Source organism: Trachemys scripta, chromosome 7 (genome assembly GCF_013100865.1).
Source record: "Trachemys scripta elegans isolate TJP31775 chromosome 7, CAS_Tse_1.0, whole genome shotgun sequence".
NCBI classification, from domain to species: Eukaryota; Metazoa; Chordata; order Testudines; family Emydidae; genus Trachemys; species Trachemys scripta.
The window spans coordinates 47,326,991-47,354,468 of record NC_048304.1 but is presented as its reverse complement, the minus strand read 5'-3'; the positions used below and the strand labels follow the sequence as shown (position 1 = coordinate 47,354,468).

At 53.4% G+C, this 27,478-nt stretch overlaps 1 protein-coding gene across 1 annotated transcript in view; it reads right to left on the bottom strand.

The window, feature by feature from the left end:
- Positions 1–27,478, bottom strand: part of SEMA3G (semaphorin 3G) — a 67,140-nt gene that overhangs the window by 37,436 nt on the left and 2,226 nt on the right. The window contains exons 2-3 of the mRNA XM_034775571.1: positions 6,199–6,359; positions 956–1,018 (exon numbers count right to left, since the gene is read on the bottom strand). Of these exons, the coding sequence (XP_034631462.1) occupies positions 956–1,018; positions 6,199–6,359 (224 nt within the window). The remainder of the gene's footprint in view (positions 1–955; positions 1,019–6,198; positions 6,360–27,478) is intronic.

The following is a 27,478-nucleotide window of genomic DNA, read 5'->3' as shown; positions in this document are numbered from 1 at the left end:
CCGCGCCCAGCCCGGCCCGGCACCATGCCCCCGACCCCGGACAAAGAGGCCCCCCCGAGCCTCCCGATTTTCCCGGACATGCCCGGCTTTTGGGGATTTCCCCCCGGACGGGGATTTGACCCCCCAAAAGCCGGACATGTCCGGGAAAATCCGGACGTATGGTAACCCTAGTCACTTAGTCTCTCTGTGCCTCCATTTCCCCATCTATAACATGGGGAGAATAATCTTTCCCCGCCTCGAAGGGGCTTTGTGAGGATCAATCCATTAATATTAGTGAAGAGCCCAGATGTGACAGTGAGAGGGACCATATAAGAACCTCAATGTGAGCACAGAAAGGCAAAGCGACTTGTCTGAGGTCACACGCGGTGAGCTGTGACTACACCATCCAGGTTCTATGCACTATCCTCCAGCCATGTCCCCTACCGATGGGAAGGGGAACCACACCCCCGAATATAGAAACAAACACCGCCTCTTCAACTGCACAAACCCAGGACAAGGCCTAGTTGTCAACTGCTTGTTACAGTCTGCAGTCAGGCACATAACACAGGGACTCCGCCCCTGAAGCCGCAGCCGCTCAGAAAGGACGAGAAGGGCTATAACACACAAGGGGTGAGGTGAATCCTGCTAGGGCGGTCCAATCATTGTTTAGTGACCAGGCAGAGTCAGTTAGAGAAGGGGCCAAGCAGGAGCTGAGATCTGCTGGGGCTCACTCAGCATATAGGCCCTGACAGCTGGTAAGTCAAGGATGCAGGAAAAGGGCCCAGAACAGGACAGCTCCATCCCTGGAAATGGGAGGGAGTGTTATGGGAGAAGGGGGCCAAGAGAGAGAGACATAAACAACCCCTTTATCGCCTTCTTTGACAGCTAGAAGTGCATGGAAAAAGAAGTCAACAGAGCCGAGGTGAAATCCAGAGCAACCCCATCAGGAGATTTTAGGAGGAACAGGGTGACTTACCGTTTGGTCCTTCCCCTTCTGAAAACACTCCTCCTTCTGCCCAGGGAGAGGTGGCCAGTAAATCTGAAACAGAAGACAGGAACCTGAGGCCAAGTCACTCTGGGGACCCAAGCAAGGGGGGACTGAGGGAACTGGGACGAGGGGAAGATTTTGGGGGCAGAACCCCTTAGGAATCCACTTCCTCCAAGCAGTCGCCCTAAAAGAATCAGGGATGTTAGGACCCCAGGGCATTTGGCCTCCTCCAGATGGCTTTGATTTCTGGATTGGGGCAGTGTATTAGGAAACAAAAGCTCTTCACAGCTTAATCTTCCCTGACAGCCGATGGAAGAGTCTCACTGCTCGTAAACATTAAGGAGTGGGCAGTGAGTGGGCAGAGTTCCCTCCCCAGTGCACCCCAATCCTGACCTGCAACCCTCGCTGCTATTCTAACTTTGCGGTCCCAGCCCCCCTTCCCCAATTTTTTATCAGAATTTACTTTCACTTCCACAAGTGTAAACTTGGCTTTAGTGGAAGGATCCCAGATTTACACTGGCATAACTAGAATCATTCTTCCACCCTTTGTCTGTAACCCTAGCAGATAATTATCCTAGCCACCGAGGGCTTTGAAAGTTTGTCTTACAGTGACCTCACTGATGCTGCTTGGCACAGGAATCTGGATAAATGAGAAACATATTCATTTTTTTAGATGAGAGTCCCTGCTGATCTTCCCGACCCCCCAGGGGTGGTCTCACCCCCTCACAGCCACAGCTCTAGAGCTAGAGACATACAGCGCGGTTTATCTTTTGCTATTTGTCCAAATAAAGCCAAAATTACAGCGAGCAAAGACACCAGCTGAACCGAGAGGGCTAAGTCGCTTAGAAAGCCCCTTACATGATGTGTTTCATCTCTTGGGCTCAAAAGATGGAAAGACTGATTTACAAAGATGAGTCAGTTTCATTACTCCCCAGTCTACATGTGGGCAAACTGAGGCACGAGGTGGGGCTGTGACTCGTCCCAGGTCCCCCAGCAGAACAGTGGCAGAGCTGGGAACAGAGCCAGGTTTTTCAAGACCCAGTTTAGTGCCCTGCCCCCAGAGTGCTAAGGGATAATTAAACCACCTGGAATACTAGCCTGGCTTGGAGCTTCAGTAGCACAATTCAGTGCTGTAATAACAACAGCACTCTCCATTTACACCGAGCTTGTTATCCAAAGTAGGGCACTGCTGCCCCTGTTTTACACATGTGCCAAAAGCCCCACAGCAAGTCAGTGACAGATCTGGGCATAGAACCCAGGAGTCCTAGCTCCCCAGTCTCACTGCTAACCGCTGTGCCATACTGCCACCCCAGAAAGAGACTGTCTGAGCCTCAGAAAAGTGTCTCTGACATACGGGTTTGCGGTGTGTGGGTGAGCGGGGCTCAGGTGTGAAGCAGGAGCATCTTGAGGTGAGGCGTGACCGTATGAATCCCGCATCTGCTCTGAATGCCTGTGACTGTGTGTTTGCATCAGAACCCTGTGTTTGTGGCAAAGGGCTGGACGCGTCCGAACGGAGACTTTGTGCATGGTGGGAGCGTGTCAGAGTGGGTCTGGGGGGGAGGCATGTCTTTCCTTGCAGGGTGTGTGTGTGTAGTGATGTGCGCGTACTGGTGAGCCAGAGAGAGAGCATGTGTGTGTGACGAGGTGGGTGCCTGATGGGTGAGGCAGACGCATCTTCCCCCTGCCGGCACCCTCGTGGGTGCCTCCACCGCTCAGATAGAGGGCAACCCTTGACCTTTTCTCTGTGTCATTACAGAGACACTGAATTTCCCTTCTCTGCTGCACACAGTCACCGAGGCAAGGCTGTGGGGGCCACTCCAGCTCTCATTTTGGCCTGACAGGGTTTCCAAGCTGCTGAGGTCACTGTCCTCAGGCAGGAATCCCCTGTGCTAACAGCCCTGCTATAGGAGAGGCAAAGAGAGCTGTTGGATTAGGAGAACCCCACACGCCCGAGAGGGAAGTGGGAATGGGGGCCCAGTTACCAGGCCAAGACCCAACACCTTTCAATGTGGGACTATGGGCCTGGATTGCTCTGCAGTCTCTAGTCTGAGCCATCTTCCCTCCCCACCCTGCCGTTTCCTGTGGGCTCAGGGATTCAGATGCAGCCCTCAGGAGTGGACAGGGGTGTCCAGACTGGCCTGATGACCTGCCATGTAATTCTATGTGGCAGATGAGCTCGAGCACAGTAGAGGGGAGTTAGCCCTGCCTAGCAGGGAATCCAGACGCCCGGGTCTCCTTGCAGGAACGTGCACTGCACCTGGCAGGGGTGGGGTTTCTCCCTGCGATTGCATTGCTGCCACCAACTTCTCCCCTTCAAACTGCCTATCTGAGCCACTGAAATGCAAAGCGCTGCCTCTCCTTCCCCGCTACCTGCCTGCAGTGTCATTCCCTGGCACTGATTTGGAGGAGACCAGGTTTGGAAGGACCTGGAGGATCCTGATACCTGGATCAGCAATGACCAGGCACTCTGTGGACCAGGCATGTGCTTAGCCTCTGGACAAGGGCCTGGCAACCCCAGCCTCGGATGGTCAGGCTGCATCACAAATGGACACCAGCCTGAAGATGACACTAGCAAGTGCTGCACTGGTGGGTCTCTGTCTCCATGCCCTCCTGGGCTTCTGATCAGACTGTCCCATCAACAGGCTCCATCTCTTACTCATGTGCATCATCTTTCCCTGGGGCGAAGGAGGGATTCGCTCCATGCTTACTCACTGATCTCCCTGCCCCAGCATACTGCTCCATTGACAGACTAAGTCTGTACCTACGAGGATGGCACTACCCATCCCCATGTCCCAAAAGTCAGGTTCTGGGGATTCCGCCCTCACATTGGCCTCCTTCTGTGCCCCTAGGAGCCAGAGGAGAATTGGCTAAGTTATGCCTGATGAGTTACTGGTTGCATCAGCGCTCTGTAGACAGAGGAGTACATCAGCACTGATCATAACGCCAGGCTTGTTTGACCTCTTGATGGCTGCAGACAAGTTCAGACCCAAACCTGGACCTCAGCTACCCAGTTCAGATCTCTCCCTAGAGCGAGCTGTAACAGAACCCCCAAAACATCCCTGGACTCCGGGGCAGTTCATATGTGGATCCAATTAGGAGCCAAACTTCCCAAGTGGGCACCAGCTCTCTTCCATCCCTAGGGAAGGGTTCGATTCGGATCATACACCCAAAGGCTCAGCTGATTATCCACCCACTACCCCAGCCATCCAGAACTCTTCAGTCTGCAGACGGGAGCTGGAAATCTCATGAGAACAGTCTCTCTTGTGAAACTGGCTTCTAAAAGGGCTGGAACAGCCTGTCTCTCTGCAGTGTGTCACATTAGCCTCCATGCCTGGCCTGGAAGTGCAGAGCCATACGCATGAAAAGGAGAGTGCAATAAGTCCCCCTACAGTGGAGATAAAGATACACAAGGCAATAAATAAGGACTTCATCTACTCATCGGCTGAGAGAGGGACAGATCAGAACTCATGAGGTGAGAGCCCGGTGGGGCACAGGGAGGGTGGGAGCAGGAGTCTCAGTTAACGACATTATTTTATGTCTATTAGCAGAGACCACGGCCCCTGGGCTGTTAAAACAATCCTGCTTCCGTCCAAAAATGCCTTCAGCCCACTTAGCTATGGAGGAGTCACCGCGATAAGGTAGCGGCTATTTATTTATTCTCATAACATGGTTGAAAACAGGGGACGTAGCTGGGTTGCCAATGGCAGACGCCTATGGCTCATAATTCAATGTGTGTCAGGCCCCGGGCTCACAGGAAGAGGAGGAAATGAGATCCAATTACACTGACTTCCCTTGGGAACCCTCCCTCTCGCTCTGTTTCTTACAGGAGTGGGGAAGGGAACTCATACGCTGACTGATGGGGAGGTTTCCTCCAGTCCCCCCATGTGTAGGAAAGCACGCTGGCTGATAGGCCTCACCACACTCCTGTCAGCAGGTCTTCAAGAGGGGGTTCAGGGACAGAGGGGGGAGGCATACATTTTGGTTATGGTCCAAGGATCTGCTCCAGGGGAGGAGATGGGGCTGGGCTGGGTCACAAGCCCCCCGTTCCCCTCTGGGGGGGAACCTGGGAGAACAGCTGAGACCCTTTGATCCAGCTTACACTCAGCGGGCTCTGTGGAGATCTAACCCAACACGCCAGTCAAAGCTCAGTAGGGACAGAGCATCAAGGGAAGTAGCACCACAGAGCCATGTGGGAGAGGGATCCATCGCACATTAAAAGCAATGAGCCCACGCTGTAAAGTCTGGGGAATTTCAGAGACTGGAATTCGGGGACCCCCAGCATAGGGAAATCTGCAGCATGGGAGGCAGGGCACGCACTCAGCAGCAAAGGGAGAGTCAGGGAAGAACTGGCACATCACTGTGCATTGAGGGTGGGTTTCCCAAAGTGACCTACCTCTGCTCACATTGACGTCAGGGAGTTTTACCATGGAGTCTGACGGGAGCCAAGCTAGGCCAAGGCTGAGCGCTTTGGAAAACCACAGCCCTAAACACTACTAGACCCAACCTAAACCAATGAGAACAGTGACAGGAACCAGGGGATGCCCATGTGGGCAGGAGACCCCCTGGATATCCATCGAAACCCAGGCACAAAGCGGGGCCACCAGCCACCACCCTGCTGTGCCTCCAAGGCAGACTGAAAGACTGGTGGGGTGCAATCCTGGGCCCACTGAAGTCAAGGGCAAAGCTTCTATTGGCTTCACTGGGGCCAGGATCTCGCCATGGCATTTCAGAATTGCCTGCCCCAATGTCCCCACTTTCTTGTTTTCCATCCCCACCTGCACTGGTTTTACCTTTGGCCCAGTCATCGAATGGGCTGATTCATCCTAAGGGTTCCATTGATTGCCAGCAGTGTGGCCGCAAGGCCTGTCCTTCCATGCTGCTGATTACAGTTCGTTGCAGGCTAACCCCTGCAGGCTGCATGCCTTCCCATACATGGACCCAAATTCCATTGGGTGTAATGTTTCCGGCCCCTCTTTAATGAGCTCTGCCCAAGGTCCAGTGCTCCTGGAAGATCCCTGGCACTGCTCCTGACCTGCATGCCCCCTCTTATTCCAGTTCTAGCCACCCCACAGCTCTGCCGGTGCACCTCAGTCCCGATCCCTGGCCCAGTCTTTGGCCACCACACCTGGCCCATCCATGCCAGCCCAGCCCTGTGTCACGTGCATTATGTGCACTGTGTGGAATGGCGCCACCCTGCTCACCCACACAGGTGTGGAGAAATTAGGTGTTACCTCCTTGGCATCCATGCCGGGCTGATCCAGCCACAGAGAGTAGAGTGCATCTTTTCCCCCGACAAAGAGCCGGTCACGGTATTCATCCAGATACAGGGAGCGGAAATCTGGGAAGCCCCGGTGGCCGAGGAACAGCTTTGAGCGGTTAGCAGCCAAAAGATCTGAAGGCAAAGAACAAGGAGAATCTACTAGTGATGTCACAGCACATGAGGGGTGGAGATGGGGGGACACAGCGCAGATCCCCAACTCTAATATGTCTGCAAAACCAGCACAATCATGCCCAGCTCACTTACCCCCTTGGAAGCTCCATTATAACAAAGTACGACAGCCTCAGGGTTGCTCTAACGTACTCTCTGTTTCCCCCAGCCCACTGTGTGCCCTAAACAGTAGAGAACAGCCGTAGTGTAATGCACTCAGGTCATACCCTTGGCATGCCCCCAATTTGCCTCCTGTGCTGGAGGCTGGGAGAAGGCTAGTGTAGACCCCTCACCCCAGCTCTACCCTATTTCCAGGGCTGTTTCTGCCCATTTTAAGGTCCCTTTAGGCTGCTGTCGTTGGCCATTGCTGCACTGCAGCTGGAGACCCAGATGCTTTCTCTTGCCAGGGCATCCCTGACTGGGAGAGGCGAACCAAGTTGGATCAAGTGAGAATTGTTCTGAGCCTTGACCCCAAAACTCCAGCTACACTTGAGCCATTTGGGTCCAACTCCTGCCAGGACTGGGAGCAGCAGAAGGCCATGTCAAAGGCATGGCCAGCCTGTGTTTGCAGCCCCGAGAGCTTCGCATAAGGCCCTGCCCTTGGGGGTTCTCCCGACCCTTTGAGGTTGACCCTCTGTTAGTTTCACATCCAGCCCAGAGCACCAGGCCCTCGATGCAGCTGGGAGCGCTCACCTCACTTGGTGGCAGGAGCTGGACGGAGCCATCGTCAACTGGGAGTGAGGACAGGAGGGAAATTTACTGCTGATAAAAGCCCTGAAGATAAATGTCCTATAAAGAGTCTGTCAGTGTGTCAGCAATTAAACTTCCCTCTGCAGACAGCCCAGAGCACAGGACAACCCCAGGGACTGCTGGGAAGAGGCTCTGCAAGCCAGGAGTGTGAGGAGACCATTATGAGGGGGAGAAGACGACAATGCACCGAAAAAGGGGTAATGGGCTGCCTGGGGCGGGGGGAATGGAGAAAGGAATTGCCCACTCGGTATAAACCCACATGCCCACTGCTGCCAGCCCCACACTGCTCCCATACATCAGGCGAGAAGATACAATTCACACACAACCCTACACACACAACTCAGAGCTACACATGCAGGGCATTTGTCCTGTGCACACTTACGTATTAACCTTACCAGGGCCATAAATCCCGCCCCTTGCAGCGCCCCCTAGTGACTGAGAGCACTGGCATGCCCTAGGAATGTGCCCCCAGCCCTGACTCCTCCCGGGAGGAATCGCCCTACTCCTCAGTCCCTCGCCCTCCAGGTCAGGATAACACCACCCAGGATCTGCCACCCCCTGAGACACACAGGCATCTTCTGTTGCCGTGGCACTATCATGTGTGTGCCAGTCAAAGGAAGTAACTAACATACTAGTTGGGGATTGGATGAGACATGCCTAGGCTCCAGTTTAAAGACAGATTAGATAGATAAACCTCCCTGTGTATATTCAGACACATTCACTGAACAGATCCTCGCTCATGCAAAACTACAGCGCAATAAAAGCAAATGCTCCTGTCCCCAGCTAGAGCTCAGCGCAATCCTGATGGGGCGTTCTTGTCCCTGTGTTGGAGCAGCTGGGGGATGGAGTGGAGGCAGAAGGCCCTGCTCTGTTCTGTGCTGCCTTGCTGCCTTGCATGGGCTCCCCAGTGCATTCCTTTTGCATACTGAGTGAAGAAACCAGCATCCTAGAGATTAGGCATCTGGAGCCTGTGGTGCATTGTAACAACCCGGGAATTCGGACTGTGGAAGGAAAGACAGAGACTTGAGGTTTGCCACAAATGAGCCACTTGCCAAAGACAGACCTAGCCAGCTTCCCATTAAGGATCCTAGTTGACCAGGCATTTCCTGTACCAAGAAGTACGGCAATTGGGACGCCGGCTAGAGAGCATTCAGAACGCCGTGGACACATATTGCTATGTAACAACCCCAGCCGTCCACAAGAACCTACGCTGGAACCTGAAGCACAGAAGGAATGGAGCAGGGGTGCTCCCAGGAGACTTGAAGGTCTTCTCCTAACCCCGCCCTTCTTCTCGTTCTGCTCCTTTGGCCCAGTGGCTTCACAGCAAGCTGGCAGCACCCCGAGGGAATCCACAGTCAGATGGCGATTTTCCAGTCCTCTGCTAGTCCTTATTCCCTCCAGGACACAGGAAGGGGAACAGGCTGCGTTTGGCATGATGGGGTGTTACACGGACTGGGCAAACTCACTGTGAATACGTGGCTTACAGTCTCTGTACACTCCATCCTCTGGGATATGGGGCATAGTGGTAAGGAATGATGGATAAGAAGCAGAGGTGGGAGCTGGAAGAATGAAGGGGGAAGAGGAGCTGGAGAGAGCAGGGAGAGGTTGAGTAGAGGAGTCAGAGAAGGCAGGGCAAGACTGACATGTAGCACGTCAATGGAAAGCTGAGTTGGCGTCACCACTATGCCACACTGATACTGCCTGGGGCAGACCATGTCCTGTTCCCTGGAGTTTTCCTGTCATTCCTCTGCCACCGAGTGCACCCCACTGCAGGCAGGGGATTGGAGGGACAGGTCCTGGCAGCTGAAGAGCACGTGTAACAGTGGCACACCTGCTCTCAACGGGGGGCAGGGGTGAAGAAAGGGGTGCAGATTGTGACGCCGAGTGACCTTCACAGAATCTCAGCTGGCATTCTCCAGCTCGGGGCGGGGGCAGAGAGACTGTTATTGGAGGCCTGTCTCCGCCGAGCCGTGCGTATATCTACAATTAGATAAACTGAGAGAGCAGCATCTTGGCACCAGGCCCTCGGCTCAGGAGACAGAGGTGCTAGTTTCCAGCCTCTCTCTCCTTGATTCTCAGTTATTCCCGGTCAGCTCAGGACACACTGGTGCAGCAACAGGCCACCTTCCTGCACCAGCAGCTTGGGAAGGGAGCCAGCAGGATTGTTCTGTCTGGGGAAGAACTTCACATTAAGAGTCTCCAAAGTCATAACGCCCAACAAAAGGTCTCCCCGAGTTCCCACGCAGGACTTTGGAACAACCAGAGCAGAGAGAGGTTCAGAAGAGCCCATCCAGGCTCCCCTACATTCTCTGTGACTATGCTGGCAACGATTCAGTCCCATTCACACTAGTTCACCACCAGCTGACGGGGGAGTTGGGGAGGATCCATGACTGAGAACCACGTTATCAGTAGAGGATTTTTTGGGGGGAGTTACAGCCATTGGCAGTGTCGCGTCAGTTCTCTGGAGGCCTCCAGCCAACTTAGACCTGTTCAGCAAATCCCCAATTCTGTCTCTTAATACCACGCCTAAAGGCATCAACTAAAGGTCCCCATAAACCTGAGACCCATGTGCACCCAAGTCTCTCCTTGATTTTTCTCTTCTCACATAGCCAGCGCTAGTTCTGGACAAGGACTAAAGCTAACCTGACCTCTGCTGCTATCCAGTCCAATCTAAATTCCATGTGACAGCTGTTTTAAAAGAACATTAAAGTTGCAAAGTGAATCATGCAAAAAGTCAAGAAATGCCAGAATTCAGGTTGTCTGTATGCAACCTTAGCTTTATCCCTTTGTATGTATGCATTCCAATAAAGTCTTCAACTACACAACCTCACGGACAGTGTAGTGAATGAGGCAGCTATTGACAGGCACATTCACTACACAACCCTGAGTCACCGAGCATAGCCCTTGAGGGCCCATATATGTTCAAATTAAGGTAATTTCAGATTTGCTCCACATTTACCCTGTGGCAATAGCAAGTACAAAGATAAGGCCATGAGCCACAGGACCCTGCCTCATTCACTTTATGCCCTGCCTCCTTCTCTGCATAGCATCCAGCCTGTCCACTGAGGATGAAATTCCCCCTAAGGCCTAGGCATCACTTACACCCATTTTGGGAATTAAAGAGATGCATATGCATTGTTTAGACAATCATCATAGGGGTGAATTTTACCTGGAATGAAGCAGTGAGACTTTTCATTTGCCTTCTGGTGTTTGAGCATTTAAGGTTAGCATTTGCAAACTTCTCTCCATAACTGGAGGCTAGGAGCTTACCTTAATTTTAAAATGAGAGTCTCTAATCACATGACTCCATCAGCTGAGGCCATAAGACAGGATTTCTTCATCTCTAACCTATGTGAGCTTTGCTCCTCAGAAGCTCATTGACCAACTGGAGCAACCTCCAGCTGTGACGTCTCCACAGCAACAAGGTGTTTTGTCACCAGCAGTGGATAATGACATTGGTCTGGGGAATAAGCAGCAGGAGCAGGTTAACCCTAAAGAGACAAAGATCCCGTTTCTGGGCAATGAAGAGGGAAGAACAGGAGTGAAAATACCAGCTTTCCCAGCAGAAGTGCCTCCAAAGAGGAGAGTTTCAGCGTTCTCCAGGCATCGGCAGCTCCTTAAAGATGGTTCCTTCTTGTTTAACATTGCTGTCCCCTGCAGCAATAATTCTGAATAAACTGACCATTAAGCCCTTTATCCCCAGCGGTGTAACTGACACACACACACACACCCTTCTCAGGGCGCTCAGCCACTGAAAATCCTCCTGGATAGAGGAGAGGGGAGTGGAGGAGGACTGTGAAACCAGGACTTCACCAAATCCACCTCCAGCTCGCTAATCCCCTCCCCCCCCCACTCTGATGTCAAAGGGAAGAGTGAATGGCTCCTTTGTGTAAGGTGTGCAGGCGTGGGCAGGGTGCCTTAGAGAGGGAGGTGGATCAATAAACTGGCCCGTTTGCATCCAGGATCTGAGCTAGTTGTCCCTGAAGCGAGCTTGGCTGTTCTCAGCCATAATAAAAAACAATGCATGCCCAGCAGGGCTGTCAGCTGGATGCCCCATCCCATAACACGTACCCATGGGGAGGCCACCATTTCTCAGGTTCCAGGGTGACAGTGGTGGGGTCTGTCCTATGGCTCCCAGTGACTCAGAGGAGAGGAAACCCTTCAGGATAATGGTGAGTGCGTGTGGAACCAGCACCTTGTAGAGGTGAGAAAAACGCAGCTGAATCAGGACAGCTCAAGGCTCTTTCCCCGGTGCCCCCAGCCTTGCATGGCGTTTGCCATGGGATCTCAAAGCACTGACGGACTTACGTCTGGTCCTGCACCCCGCTGTCCTCCCTTAGCAAAGCCAAGCACCTCCTCTCTTGGATCAAACACTTCACCACTTGCTGGGTGAAAGGGGGGGCTCAGAGCGACCCTCCCATGACCCCTTTCTGGCTTCAGGAAGAGGGTGACAATGCAGGGCCCACTGCTGCTCCCAGTAGTGGGAGCAGAGCACTAGTGTAGACAGGGTACAGGAGGCATTGTAACCACCATATCAGCTAAGCTTACTGTAAGGAGGGCAGAACAGCAAGGTGGTTAAACTACCGGCTTTCTGTCTACACTAGGGCCTCCCCCCACTGCTGCTACTTCCCAACCAAAGCACCAGGAGAGAAATGTTCAGCATGAAAGCCTAGTGCAGTCACAGCCTTAGTGGGCAGAGGCCAGCAGGGGAGAAACGTGGTAATCTGGGGTCTCCGTGTGCAATGAGCACCAACCAGGTTCCCGGCAGCCCTGTAAAGCATTAGTTCCACTGCACAGCGATGGTAAAATATGAGTCTGGAGTGGACAACTCCCAGGCAGGCTCCCGAGGGGGGCTGTCTGCCCGGTACTGAGACCCTGCCCTGAGCGTGGGAGGCCATAATTCACCGCAGTGACAGCAAGCTCCCAGCATGGTGAGGGGAGATGGGGGTAATTTGTCATCAAGTCCTGGGGCCGTTCCACTGATGCTGGCTGATGAGGATGCTGGGCCAGAGGCAGTCCCCTCCCCTGCCTTTGCTTGGGATCCTGGTCACCTGCTTCCCCTGGGGCAGCTGGAACTATTGGATCAGGAGGAGAAACTAGGATTTTTCACAGTAATGATCATCGAGATGGACACAAAGAAACCCAGGAGGATAAAGCTCCGTTGTTTCCTGCATTCAACATCTATTTTCCAAGCAGCCCTGACAAATTAGGATTCTGCCAACTGAATATTAAACTTACACCCAACTACTGCCCAGATCCAGTGCCACAGTCTCTTACCCTGAAGTCCCCAGGTGGCTCTGCCTCTCCCCTGTTGTGGTTTTGTGCAATTCTGAGAGCGGCTGCCCTTTCCCACCCCAACCTCCAAGTTCAATGACTTCCCAGAGAGATTATTTTCCCTGCTGTAGCAGGATCTCTGATCTGAATCAGGAGTGAACCAGGACATCAATTAGAGCAAACAAGGATGGGGAAGGAAAGAGGAGGGAGAACGTGGTGCTAGCCAGGACAGGCAAAGTAGGTAAAATACAATCAAAACTGGCCTGAACTTCCTCACCAGATGGGACCTCAAAGCTTTGAGTGCATTTGGTTAATATCTCTGTCTCATTATTTACCATTTGCATGGCCTAATTCTGCAGACTGGGGCTCTGATTAGCAACCCGGGTCCAGATTCTGATCTCAGTTCACACTGGTGCAGACCGGAAAGAAATCAGTGGAGTTCTAATGGGTGTGGCTCCAGAGAAACAGAGATCGGAATCGGGGCCGATGCACCACTCCATTCTGATGGCTTGTTTGGGCAGAAATACCCACGCTGGCAGGGCAATGATACCCACGAATATTTTCACTCCTCTTAAACAGCCTCACATGCAACTAATTCTGTGCACAGCTACCCACCAACACGAATAGCATAATGGCCAACAAGGATTAGGCTAGAGACTCTTGCCTATATGCTCGGGGTATTACTGATCGCCATATTTGGGGTCGGGAAGGAATTTTCCTCCAGGGTAGATTGGCTGAGCCTCTGGAGGTTTTTCGCCTTCCTCCGCAGCATGGGGCAGGGATCACTAGCAGGAGGGTCTCAGCCGATTGAAGTCACTAAAACACAGGATTGGGGACTTCAACGGCAGAGTCCAGGGAAGGGTTTTGCGGCCTGCAGCATGCAGGGGGTCAGACCAGATGATCATAATGGTCCCTTCTGACCTTAAAGTCTATGAGTCTATGAGTCTATGAACACGCCCCAGTTGCTCTGCTTGTCGACACACACCAAGCGCACTGAGGTTTGAGAATGCAGCTCCACATGCCTTATTCATGATGTGGAGTGACCCATGCTGCCAGTCATTCGGCTCTGAGGGACGCTAGGGGCTGGAATCAAGGAACCCGGCTTGGTGTTAATTACTAGCCGTACGGTTGTTTGTGTTGCTGACACAAAACTTCCATTCTAATCCTCATTGTCAGGAGGTTTAGAACATGGCTGGGTCAGGGCTCCTTGGCCCTGCTTCTGAGAGTTATCTATTCCAATGGGAGTTAGGTGCTTAAAGACACATGATGGGGAAAGAGTAACAAATATTAGCCCACGAGCAATGCCTGCTCGTCTATAACCAATCCATTTGGAGGGATTTAGCCTGGCTTTGTCTGTTTTAAGTTAGGGAATTTTATGGCTTTCAGCTGCTTTTGAAAGGTCCTTATAACTCAACCACACCTTGTGTTATTTTTAGATGGATCTTCTGCAGCCCATCAATGGAGCATTGCAACACAAGGGCCTCGGGATAGTTTGTAGGGAAAAGGGGAAATAATGTGCAATGCCCCCAGGTGTTTAAAAGGGTGGTTAGCACTGGGGCGTGACTGGAAAACCATTCAGTACTCTGCCACACCGTCAGAGGGACTGTAAAACACACCAAGTCACTGGGCAGGTGCAAGCCACAGACATCAATCAAAGCCCGCTGCCGTAGCCCTGAAGCCAATGAGATGGAACGGTGCATGCATCTTGATCAGACATAACTACCTCCTCCGCCTCCGGTGGCCAACTACAGAGAAACAAGGGAGTCATCTGCTGCCCTGGGATCACATGAGGGTTCATTCCCACTGCTGGTGCAGTCTAAGCTTTGGAGAGTGGTGGACTGGAGCCCTGTCCCCCAGCTCTCCCCTGCCAAACCCACCCCAATGCCCAAATCTCCACACTGGCTGCGTCCCTTAGCGAATGAGCACCTCCAGGTTGGGTAGCAGGGTGGGGGGAGAATAAGCAGCCCCCCCCATCTCCCTCCACCCACTCCAACTCTTCCCATTAACATTCCCAATCCCTAAGAGCCCCCACTGGGCTCTCTCATCCCCGCTAACGGCCCCTCTCTGCCGCATATCTGGAACGGGTTTTATAGCCTCCATGTTTTAATTCCAGTAAAAGGGCTGATATAGGGTCTGGCAACGACGCATGAAATAAGGCAGGGCGACCCTCTGCCCATGCCTGTCAGACCATGATTAGAATATAACGGGGAGACCGCCATTCAAACACGCTACACATCAATGGGATCACCACAGCCTGACAGCCCAACGTGGGTTACGGCCCTGTCCTGCCCACACAGACTGCAACAGACTCTCCCCGGGGTCAGAGCCAAGGGGGTGACACCCCAGCCCTTAGCACACTAGCGCAGGACTCAGTGCTGGCTCTGGAGGACTGGCAGATGTTTGAGGGGTTACTGCACAATATGTCCCATCAGAGGCCATAGTATGCCTCCATGCTAGAGCACTCTGAGGGGAGGGGGCCAGGGAACAGCTGAGGGTCACCACATGTCCCTCACAGGCCTGACAACAGTCAGGCCCCAGCATAAGTAGAGTCTCCAGCTCCCCCTCCTCCCCTCATTCTCTTCTCATTCAGCCCTGCCCCTTTCAGCCCCTCTTAATCTCCCCCTTCTCCCTTTGATGAGGTTTATTTGCAGAGCTCAGCGTTCCCCCTGGCTTGTTTTCTTTAGCTGTGTCATTTATTTCCAGTTGACTCTTTGCTTATTTGCATTGGGCTGTGTAATTATTTCTCAGGAGAAGCCGGCTTGGCTCCGCCAAGGGGGGCAAAGTCACCCGATCCTGAGAGAGACACAGAGCCATTTATAACCCAGCCAGACACCCCGTCCAGGGACCACAACCCATATCCCTCCAACAAGGGCAGGTGGGAGGCAGGGCAGCAAGGAGACAGCTGGAAAGAAAGAGGAAAGGCCAAAAGAGATGGGTCCCGTGGAGAGAGGGGAAGTGGCAGCAGGAACTGGAAGAGGTTAGAATGGAGAGTGTGTTGACACCAACCCAGGAGGCCACAGCAGTGAGTGCACTGGCTGGCTGGCTGGCTACCTTGTCCTTGAGATGGTCCAAGATGCCCACAAAGCTGCATTGCTTCCAACAGAGTCGTTGGAATGTGTGCATGCACTGAGGCCCTTGCAAGGCTGTTCTCTCGGACACCTGCAGCGCTTACTCCATAGAGCTCAGACGGGGCTGCTGGATCTCATGCTAACGAGCGTGGCAGGACAGGGTTAGGAGAACCAGGTACCCCAGTGCCACAGCAATGCTTGTGACTTACCATCCTCATTGGGTGGGGAAACCACTGTGGCTCAACTGAAGACCACAGCCCAGACCCCATTGCACCCAGTTAAGCTGGCTGTTGTGCGCAGATGCAAGGTGTTGCAAGGTCAGCGGGCTCCAACTCAGAGCTTTTGGCCACAGCTTTTAGCATGGACAAAGCTGCAGGAGGAGGAAAGCGAGGAGCGAGGAAGAGGGGAGATGGAGAAGAGAAGTGGTGTGAGAGAGGCAAAAATGGGAAAATAAATTGACTTTACAACTCCTAGAGCAAAGGGTGTCCAGATTTCCAAAACCATCTGTGACACCCTGGCACCCCAATATTCACCGCTGTCATGTAATTAGGATGTGTTTTGTACAAAGTATGCCTTGCGAGGTATCATTCTAAAAGCCTGCTGGTAAGTTGTTTCTCTTTCTTCTCCCTATTTAGGCTGTGAGCTCTCTGGGCCAGGGATGGGTTTGTACAGCACTTGGTGGCATGGAGTCCTAGTTTTAGTACTGCTGTACGGAATAGTAGTGCTTCAAGCTGAAAGTCTGGCAGACGGCTGCTGTGTTGTGCATGGAAAACATAACACTCTGCTCCCTTCCAAACCAGCGTCCTTCCCCTTCTCACAATGACCGCTTGAGTCCTTCTGCTTGTCCCGTCTGATCGCACATGGGCCCCTTCTCTACACCACCCACGCCGCCTCCTCCTCCCAAGATGCTCCCTGGACCCCCCAGGCTGCTGAGCCTCCCAAGGACATTCTCACAGAGTGTTCAGACGGGCGTGCTCTCTTCCAGGGATACAGCCTGGGCAGGGAAAGCGAACTGCCCTAGAGTCTCCAGAGCTAGGCGCCGGCTCTGTCGACTACAGATAGCCCGGCCAACAAGCTGCACCGGACTCCTCTTCTGCACCCATCGCGGAGTTCTGCAGGTGCCTCAAACCTAACGCCACCAGAGCAGAGGTCTTTGCTTCCTCTTTGGCACAGCACCACCTGCTGGTAGGGGCAGGGATGAACAGCTGCAGGCTCCCCCAACATCGTGCTGAATCTCAAAGCAGTGCTAGACTCCCAACTTAGATTTGCTTTTCCATTTGCTGCAAAGGGCACAGTTATAGCCCTGCAATTTCCTCAGCCCAACAGGATTTCCCTCCCCGTGGTTGCTGCCAGGCCTTCAAAGAGCCACAGAGACTGGCACAGCTCCTGGCAGGCCAGGAGATTCCCAGGGCAGGGACTCGGCTGTGCAAATCAACAGGATGCACGCATACAGCAAGCCATGCTGCCACCTGGGACAGGGGCGTGGATCCTACTGTCCAGCCACTGGCTGGAGGTGCAGCATCAACAGCGATGCCCAATGGGCAGAGCCATAGGCTGCACGCGCTCTCCTACACACGCTCAGATACCGAGCCATTCCCCCAGGGAAAATCCAGCCCCAAAGTCACATCCATGCTGGGCACCTGGTGCAGCAAAACTACCATTGAGTTCAACAGAGGTAGGACTGGGCCTTACATGTGGGGTCACTGGCTAACCAGCTGCCAAACACCGCTCAAGGTTCCCCCAGCTACCCAACTCGCCTTGCTGCTGTGCCCCACCACACCATCATACCTGGCTGCTCTTCCAAGCCCACCCCCACTATGGACCTGACCTCAGAGGTCTCATGGTTCTCCAGTCCCCTGGAAGGGGCCGTGGTGTTTTTCTGTTATTAAACAGCAATAATATTTTCCCATCTCAGAATAACATTGGCAAAGCCCCTCGCTCTTTTATTGTTTCAGAAAACTTTCCCCAGGCAAATTCCTCCAGGCTGGGAGCTTTAATATTTGCATTAATCCTCCAGTGTGTCTGCGATGAGCAAACGGGTGGGGTGAAGGGAGAGGGGCCAACTCGAAAGGTGCCATACCCAAAGGGTATCAGTCCATCTCCATCATAATAATCATACCCAAGGTCTAGAGGGGGTCATGCTGCAGGAGGTGAGATGCAGTGTGATCCATTGCACAAAGACCTCACTCTGGGGGTAGGCAGTGCTGGGTTGCGGCAGAGGCTTGCTGGGGAGCTGTGTTGCTGGAGATGCCATCTAGAGTTAGACCCAAGCCCAACATTTGGATTTGGAGCCAATCGTCCCCAAACATAGCTCAGGAGTTCTGATTCAGGCCCCTCTTCATAATTTGGGCATGCTCCCCTGCTGCACCCTCAAACCACCTTGTCAGGGGAGAGGAGGCATGACGCTGCTGTACTTCACTTCCCGCTGCACCTAAGAGAGGACGGAGCAGAACAATGTACTGCCAGCTGGGAGGACGGGAGAGATACAGTACTGGGTGGCAATTAGGGGGAGGGGGTGGGATGGGGGTGTAAAGTATGCACCTATAATATGCACAGGGGGGAGGGGGGATGGGAGAAGTAGCAGTACCATACTGGCTGCACAGTGAATTTCTGCCCCACTGATTTGCAGGGCTGTTCAGATCCCACTGGGACAGAGAAGACCTCCAGAGTTAATTCCCTTAACCCTCCCCTCTTTACTGCCCCCACTTACCAAGCCACGGGGAAGAACCAGGACTCTGTGTCAAGGGCCTTTCCCTCAACCCCATAACTGCACTGCCTGGTGCTGCTAGCAGAGAGATCCCACAGTGCGGAGCCAACCCAAACAGCTTCTCCAGGCGTCCACCTTGCCTCCTGCCATGCTCCCCCCTCTTCCAGCCCTCCCCGCGTTATTTTGTCTGCGCAGTATTTGGAGAAGTGACAGGAGCCCAGCTCTCCTGACCCAGCCTCTGTTTTGTCTAACAGCAGGGCTGTGAGCAGGACAGAGCAGGCTGCTGCTGGAGGGATGGATAGGAAACTGCAGGGAAGTGGGGCATAGGTTTGGAGCCCACGTGATGCAGCTTGAGCATCTCTCCACCCCCACCCCCGTCTCTCTGGTCCTCCCCCTGGAGCTCCTCTCTCAACCATTTCACCTTTGGGAATAGTCACTCATCAAAGACGCCCCCAGACAAAACCCAGCCCTTGGGAACACTGACAGGCCATGTGATTCTGTGATCCCCACGCACCGCAGGGCTACAGCGGCTCAAGATCACACACCCACACCCACCCACACAGAGCAATGCAATCTTCTTCTCATGAACCTGGCTCTGCAGTGCCTCATTCCCTGCTCCCCTCCTCCCCCCCACCCCCCACACCTTTCCCTGGAGTCGTTCCTGACTTCCACTGGTGGAAGGGAGAGGGGTTGGCACCAAAGCATCCCCACCTCCATGACAAGGGTGGGGAAACCTTCCTCCCCTTTCTTGGTCCTCTGGCGGGCTCTGCCCTGGAAAGGGACTTGAGTGAAAACCAGCATGTCAGCAGTCAGACTCCCAACGCGGAGGCAGAGCTGCCAGGCTCAGCGATGAGACACACTTACACCTGTTAGCCTGCCATAGCCGGAGCCTCGTCCAGCTTGTGCATCAGCAAGAGGTTTGGGTACTGTGCAAAACCCACCCAAGACAACAGATGTCACACGGGTGTCACTGAAGCAGCATTTAGTCTAAAGAGCTTTTATTACTGGGGATGTTGCAGAGGAAGAAATGAACCCAGCTTGACTTTCAGATCCCAGGGTGAAGGGCGGAGCCAAGGGGCTGGGGGAAATAAAGGTATCTCGTTAAATTTAAACTGAACACATGTGCTCTGTAGTCCCCAGGAGACACTGAGCATGGCAACCCAGGATGAACATCAAAGCCCTGCTGGGGAAGAGAGGAATGGCAGAGCAAATGCTAATGCCTTGCTGGTCTCTCGCGCCTTCCATTGGAGGATCTCAAAGCACTTTTAACAATATTCATGATTAAGCTCCATCCCCCACCCCATGTGACAGGGCTGTATCAACACAGATGGGGAAACAGAGGCACATGAAGTTGACGTGGTTTGCTCAGAGTCATATTACCAGTTAGCAACCGAGCCAGAAGAGTAGCCAGGTCCTCTGCCTCCCAGGCCTGTGCCTTACCCAGCTCCCTCTCTTTGCTTTTAGAGCACGAAGCCGCATGCATCTGACGAAGTGGGTATTCATCCACGAAAGTTTATGCTCCAATACATCTATTAGTCTATAAGGTGCCACAGGACTCTGCTGCTTTCTATAGGAGTGACGCAGTATTAAGGTACTGGGACACAGTGCCCTGTAAGCCATGTACTTCGTCAGTCTGCCCCCTCCAGAGAGCAACTTTGACATCAGGGAGTGCCTAGGTGCCAACCCCTTTCTCCTAGCCAGATCTCTGCCCTGACTGGCCAATTCTCTGCTGGCATGATACAAGCAGAGCATTGGGATCCCCATGTAATTCAACCCTCTACAGTAATGCATACGCACAGTTTTCATTACTACAGTGCCTTTCCCTTGGAATTCCCTGACTTCACCAGCTCATAACTACATGCCCGAGCCTGCAGCCCATACTCAGATTCAACTCCCATGGACTGATGGGAGTTTTCCCTGGGGAGGTCGAAGCAGGAACCACAGGACCGGGCCCTAGTTTTTGGCTGAATTATTGCAGGACGACAGGGCGCACAGGTTGGAACTAGAGCAGCGTCACCGTGTAGCATTTTATGGCATAAATCTCCAATTTACTCCAGCTGAGGAGCTGGCCTTATACATTTCAAGTGCTTTCCAGCTGTTAACTAAGTCAAGCTCATGCCCACATGGGGAAGCATTGCTATCCCCACTTCACTGATGGCGAAATGGAGGCACCATCCTACATTATTAATTATAGTAGCACCTAGAGGGCCACTAAGAGCCTAAAACAGATAAAGGATGGGAGGAGGAATGGCTCGCACCAGGGCAGAGGTTGTCACTAACCAACCCTGGACTAAAACTCAAGCTCTCCTGATGCCCAGGCCAGGGCCGGCTCCTCTAGGCCATACAGTCTCAAACCCAGGATTACACAGCGAGTGGCAAGAGGCCCATGCTGCCTCTCGCTATAAAGGCTGGTGGCATAGAGGGGGGAAGCATAGGCTGAAATTTTCAATGCTGCCCAGCTCCTGTTAATTTCAGTGGGGTGCACGGATCCATCAGCTCTGAGAATCTCAGCCATCTTTCGCACTGAGACAGCAGCCTCTCTCTCTTCAGAGGAAGCAGCGGCTCGGCACCCAGCCAGCCCTATGAATCCTCTGTAAACAGGCAGGGGCACCTTGAGAAGGTGGGGAAGACCAGGACCTTCCCAACCACACAGCTGGAGGTGCCCTGGCACTGGGCACACCCCCCCAGGAAGGACACTGCAGGAGGAGTGAGAAGGTGCAGTGAATGCTTTGTTCCATGCAGCCCATGCCTCAGGGAGAACTAACTGCTCCCACAGCACCAAGGGCTGGGGCAGCTTCCTTCCCTCCCTCCAGCCAGCTAGATTCTGGCTCCAGGCACTCCAGCAGGCTTTGGCATCACCTCTGATTGTTGCACAACGGGCCCTGTTCTTCGAAAAGGCTACTCCGGTTCCCTGTTCCAGCCAATCACAGCCTCCTAGCAGGAAACTCCCAGCTAGCCACAGAAGAGACTATATTCCCCGTATTGCCAGCCACTGGAGTTATGCTGCTTCCCTGAATAGCAGGAGAGCAGCCCTGATGGGAGTTTCCTTGAACTACAGAAAACGTGTCCAGCCAGGCACTGGGACTCAGGACTCCTGGGTTCTCCTCCAGAGTCTCTGCCAGACTTGCTGTGGGACTCCAGGCAAGTCACCTCCCCTCTCTGCATGGCAGCTCCTCCAGGGTAACATGAATGATATCGACCCACTTCCCCAGGGGAACTAGAAAGCCCCATTAATTAGTGCTTCTCAAAAATCACAGCTCAGCTGCAGAGATTAATCCTGGCTGGGCTGGTCCAGTCTCGGATCAGCCAGCGATCGGCTGTTCCAATGGACAAACGTGGTGACGGAGCAGCTTGCGTAGCTGAGGCAATGAAGAGCGCCCTTTGGCAGGGCCATGACTAGGCAAGGCTATTTGCAGAGCAATCTACGTCAGGGTGGGGATTTGAAAGTGCCTAGAAAAACCGGATGGTAAACAGCAAGTCTCGCCCCTCACTGCAGTACTAGAGTTGTTCCGATTCACTTCTGGATTCTCTAACGTCATCATTGCAAACCAAAGAGATTCAGGGGCTGAGCAACGTACTAGGGCAGCTGGGAAAAGAGAGGGGGTGGGGTACATGGGGAAGAAAGGGGAAATAAATCCCATCGGATCTGTTTTAGACCCAAGTGGACCAGATTGGTGGATTAGCCGAGTTCAGCAATGGAGAGGACCTGCCGTTGGTAATGCTTGCCAGCAGGGGTCACTGCAGCCATGGGGAGGAGGCAATATGGCCCACACAATAGACTGGGAGTTGAGGGGCTGTTTAGTCACTGAGAGCTGTGACAGAGCAGGTCTGCAGCTGATCCGCTCTGCCCTCTCCAGCAGGGGTTGCCAGTGAGCAAAGCACAACAGGAGGCCACGCTTCAACCAGCCAGGGGACAAGCGGGCACAATACAACATGCGTATGCACAGTTGGCGACAGCAACAGCCACCCTGTTTTACAACCAACGGCTCCCTGCGGAGAGCTGCGGGAAAGCTCCGAGCACGTCCCCAGGCGGGAGGAAAGGGGGAAGGCGTCAAAAGCACCAATAATCGCAGGGCTCCAAACCTGCTCCAGTATTTCCTGCCAGGATGGGTGAAGAAGTGGGGATAGTGCTGGAGCCAACCTGCTCATATGCCATTGGGAAAATATGGTGATCCCTTTGGAACATGGCTGGTTCCTTCCACCCTGCCCAAGAGTCTCCTTCTTTTTCAGGGCTGCCAGCTGCGCTGGGTCAGCCGTGGGTCAGGGCGAGAGGTTCTCCCCCCAGGCCAGAGAGCATTTGTGCTCCGTGGGAGCCACTCTCTTACTAGCAGCATGGGGCTGTTGCTGCTTGTAATTACAAAGCACAGGGATACCGCCCTTGGCATTTCCAGTGCGACATGCTTCCAAACTCCCCTGCACATTTCTGCAGCACTCTCCCACTCCAGGAGGTGCCGGGCTCTGGGAGCTGCCCTGCTGGGGTCCTTACCAAGCGGGAGGTTCCCAGTCTTTGGAGGCATCAAATTAGGGTGACCAGATGTCCCGATTTTATAGGGACAGTCCCGATTTTGGGGGCTTTTTCTTATATAGACTCCTATTACCCTCCACCCCCTTTCCCGATTTTTCACACTTGCTGTCTGGTCACCCTACATCAAATCAAGGACAGTTTGTTTTCTGTGGGTCTGTTTCTGACTAATGAGCCACAGCATGTTGTACACATAAATCAAGGGGATACATCATTGTGCTAGCAACCACAGGCCGGTGGGAAGGGCCAGGAGCCACATTCCTTTCCAAGTGATCACAGGAATCCAGTCCAGGTTCTTCCCCTCCTCTTACGGGATGTATCCAGAGTCCACTCCAGGTGGGCACAGGATTCCAGCTCAGGTTTTCTCCCTACACAGAGTCCTTTCCAGTAGGACATGGAAATCCAGATCAGGTCCCCCTCCACACAGGTGCTGCGCTCAGTCCACCCCTAGTGGGCAGTGGTGCCCAGTTCTGATGGTTCTCCTCTCACTGGGCTCACACTTCGTCCTCTCCCAGTGGATCTTCTAACTGGCTCAGGCCAGCTCCATCCCTGGGTGCATTTATCAGGACGGCTGCTCTGGGGCGGGATTCTCGACAGCACCGACGCTGGGTGCGCTGGCCTGTGCTTTGGCTGCCTGGATCTTTGTCCTTGAAGCAGCCCATGGCACAAGGCGCAAAAGAGCCAAAGAACCTGGCAGGAGGCTGAGAGAGACAGTCCAAACAGCTGCAGCCAGAGAAACTGAGCTCAGACGATCTGCTACGGGCTTGGGAACAGGCCATTGGCTCTGGGACCGGAGCCCCTCATTCAGAGGTTCACACCCATCTATCCCTACACGAGTCCCATGAACCCCACTCCAGAGAGAGAGGCAGGGTGCTATCTTGCAGCCTCCTCATTCCCCAGAGCCACATTCCTCTCCCACTCACACCAGTGCAGGCTCATTAAAGCCAACAGGTGTAACCAAGAGTTTGGCCCCAGTTGAGTGGTTGAGAACTGGGAACCACGCAGCGAGGGGCCAGCATGCCCAGCAGTGTCCGTGTGTCCATCCTGTACAATGGTACAGCTCCCTGCTGGAAGCAGGAGATACGGTGGGAACTCCCTGCAGCAGGAAGGCCTGACTATACACTGAAGTTCAGGAACTATTTGGCTGGCTCACAGGTGAGCGGCTGGATTAGCCGCTGGGGGATGGGGAAGCAAGGTGGCACATGTTCAACCTCATGGCGCATGGGCCAGCTCCAGCCCTGGGGTAACTCCCCTGACTTCAGCAGTTACACTAGGGTTGAAACTGGCCTGACATGTTCACAGCCAAGTAGGTGATAATTCAACTGCCCCTAGAAAGGAGGGGCTCAAACTCTTCCTGCCCTTTGTAGCTACCAGCCAGCATGCCCCCCACACTTCCTCCCAGAGCCTCTCCTGCCCTATCCCTGACATGAACCTGCTGTGCCTCCAGCTGGCTGACAGCCCCGTTCACCTCCACCCTGCTGCATGTACCCACGCATGGCAGCCTTCCCCTGGAAAATAACCAGACCCCACCCCAGAGCTCTGGGACCACCTACCATCTCTATGTGGAAGCAGAAACACCCCCAGCCAGTGTGGCAAATGGGGGTGGCAGGACCCCTGGGGTGCACCCCTACAGTGCTGAACAGCAGGGAGGTCTGGGCAGGACCCCACAGCAAGACGTGGTCCACTGTGGTTTTAACAGCCAGTGCTGCACGAACCGCGATGTGTCACATTCCACACGCTAAAGGGGCTGTTTGATTTGCCTTCCTTCAAAGCAATGAGGCCAAAACAGCCTCACCTCCGCCTTGTACGCCGCTGCAGCCTCCCTCTCATCTCTAGCCCTCCCAGCTTCCTTTCCCTTGTAGTCTATTTTTAAACAGCTAATCGTTCCGCACTGGAGTTTATTTTTTAAGCAGGAGATTCTCACGGTCGCCCTGGCAGATTTCCCCACGCAGAACTCCTCATAAAGCAATGACGAAGGCAGCACAGAGAAAGCCAGCCCATTATTCCCACCTACCCTTCTGTGTGGGGAAAGCTCCCAGGCAAAAATCCTGAAAGCCACCAACTTCAAGGCCCACCTGGAAACTCCCCTCTGCCTTAATGCGCAGAGAAAGCTGCCAGCGGATAATCATTTGGCAGGTGGGGAGCTGAGATCGCTGTTCCTGAATAGCTAAGAATTGCCTACATCCTTCTATCATAGCTCCCCCTTCAGCGCCAGAAGGCTTGTCTTTAAGACTGCAAGTTCTCTGGGGCAGGGACATTCATATAACACCGGGGTCCCCAGTGCTACCAGTACAGTGCCCGCCAAGTCCAGATCTACAAGGAAGCAAGTCGCTCCCTTGCATCTGAAGAAGTGAGGTTCTTACCCACGAAAGCTTATGCTCCCAGTACTTCTGTTAGTCTCAAAGGTGCCACAGGACCCTCTGTTGCTTTTTACAGTACAGAAAGGTTAATTAGGGATACATTTCAAAGGTAATGTTAATTAGTAACTAGATACATTTCAAAGGTAGTACATTTAAAGGGGGAGGGAGAAAAAGATTGTTTTTAAATGCAACATAGTTAACTTGTGGAGCTCACAGCTGCAGGAACTTATTGAGTTAAGCTGCAGTAAAGGAGAAGATGCTCCTATGCCTAAGAAATGAGTATAATTTTCAAGAGCACCTAAGTGACTAAGCTTAGGTGTATAGGTCTCATTTTCAAAATGACTCAAGTTCTCAGGCACTTTTTGAAAATATTACCCAGCAAATAAAGTTGCTCAGATACAATTATAATCCCTAGCTCTCATCTAGCACTTTTCATCAGCAGATCTCTCAGCACTTCACAAAGGAGGTCAGACTTATTATCCCCATTTTACAGATGGGGAAACTGAGGCACAGGGCGGGCATGTGACTTATCCAAAGTCACCCAGCAGGCCAGTGATAGAGCCAGGAACAGAACTCAGTGCTCCATCCACTAGGACACATTGCTCTCATTTCTCAGGCTTAAGGACATGCGCTGTTCAACAGCTGGGCTCAGGAAGATCTGTCCTCCCATGGGACAGTACTGCACAAGACCCAGGCATTGGCCAGCCAGGACATGGGTCTGTCCCAGCATGGCAGCTGCCATGTGCACGGTAACAATGTCCCCTGCTCAAACAGCAGGAACCAGTTCAGTACCCTCAGTTCTTTGAGTCCCAGTAGGACAGCTTCCCAGAACAGGGGTCTCCATGTGCTCCATTTCCCTCCCCAAGCAAGTAGCAGGCATGGGACTAGGTTCAGAGTAGGGTTATTCTGGTCTCCACCTCCCCAGACCAGGTATGCATGGCCCAGTATCTGGAGTAAGTAAAGCTTAGTACTTTACTGCCACTGGGATTCAGAGGAGCGGAGCAAGGAAGCCACCCCGAGCAGTCCCAAATCCTGCCCTCTCCTCCTCCCACAAACTGAGCCATTCATGGTTTTTAGGGGAACCTCTCCTTCTTCTGCCTGTAGCTCACATCTGTGCAAGTGGCCACCTAAGGAGAGAGAGCCTTGACATTCTGCCCTGGCCAGAGGAGCTCTGAGCCAAAGGCCGAGTCAGCCTCCCCGCCAAGTCCAGATCTACAAGGAAGCAAGTCGCTGTAAACAGCAGGGTCACTTTCCCCAGCTCTGTGGGCTGTTAGCCACTGGATCCACAGCGGCTTGGGTCTCAGCCACCCTGACATCTGTCCATTGGAGCAGTGTGCAGCAAACCCTCAAGAGCACTAGACTTGAGCCAGCTCTTCTGTTTCATGTTTCCACCACTCTCCCAGCTGGACTTTCCCCAATCCCACCCCCCAACGTCTTTTTGAGGGCTGAGAGGCAAGGAGGGAGGGACTATATTGGCTGGTCAGAAACTCTTCAGAAATATCCCATCTAATGCAATTTGATCTACAGTCCCCAACCAAAGTCCCCAATCTGAGCCTGACGCATAACTGCTGTGCAACAGACAGTGCCTCTTTGGTGGTACCATATGCACCCAAGTGCCCACAACTCCAAGCCTGTGCCTGCTCATACCAGAGTCAATGGGTGTTTGACTTACTAGGAGCAGGCCCAGAAAAGGGGAAAAATAAAAGCCAGCCTGACCCTCCAGCTGCAACTCCAACCCCAGCTGTTTTGCCTCTGTCCAGCTCCTAGCTCCAATCAAAACAAGGTGGCAAAACTCCATGGCAAAGGCTGTTCCTGAGGCGTTTCCAGCCCCAGCAAAAGGAAGAAGTGCCTCTGATGGCCGGAGAGAGCCCACCCGTGGCAGTTTCACAGTGTTGCAGGGGCACAAGGGATGCAAATCAAGCCGCTGCACATCCCAGGGAAGCAACCGGGTGATACAGGGTAATGCTGGCTAACAACAAACCTTGCATGCCATTCTCACGCATATCCAGCGCTGGGGCACGGAGCTCCAGGAAGGTCACTCGCTCTCAGGAGGCACCTGCCAGTCCAGGAAGCAACAGTCCTCCTGCTCCTTCTGGAGTGGGGCAAGGCCAGCCAGCACACAGCGCGTGCCTTGGAAAGAGCTTTCTCCAGGCAGAATGTTGAGAACCAGGCTGCTCTGGCTACAGTACCAGACACTGGTCACAAGGGGGTGCTGGCTGCAGCCAGGGCAGAGAGGGTATGTGCCTACACTTCAATGGGAGGCAAGATTGCAGCACATGGAGATATAGCCCAGCTAACTTTAATTGAGATCAAAGCTAGCTTGAGTAACAATAGCGGAGAAGCCGCTCCAGCACAGGCGGCTGCAGGGGCTAGCTCAGCCCAAGACACTGGGTACATAGTCA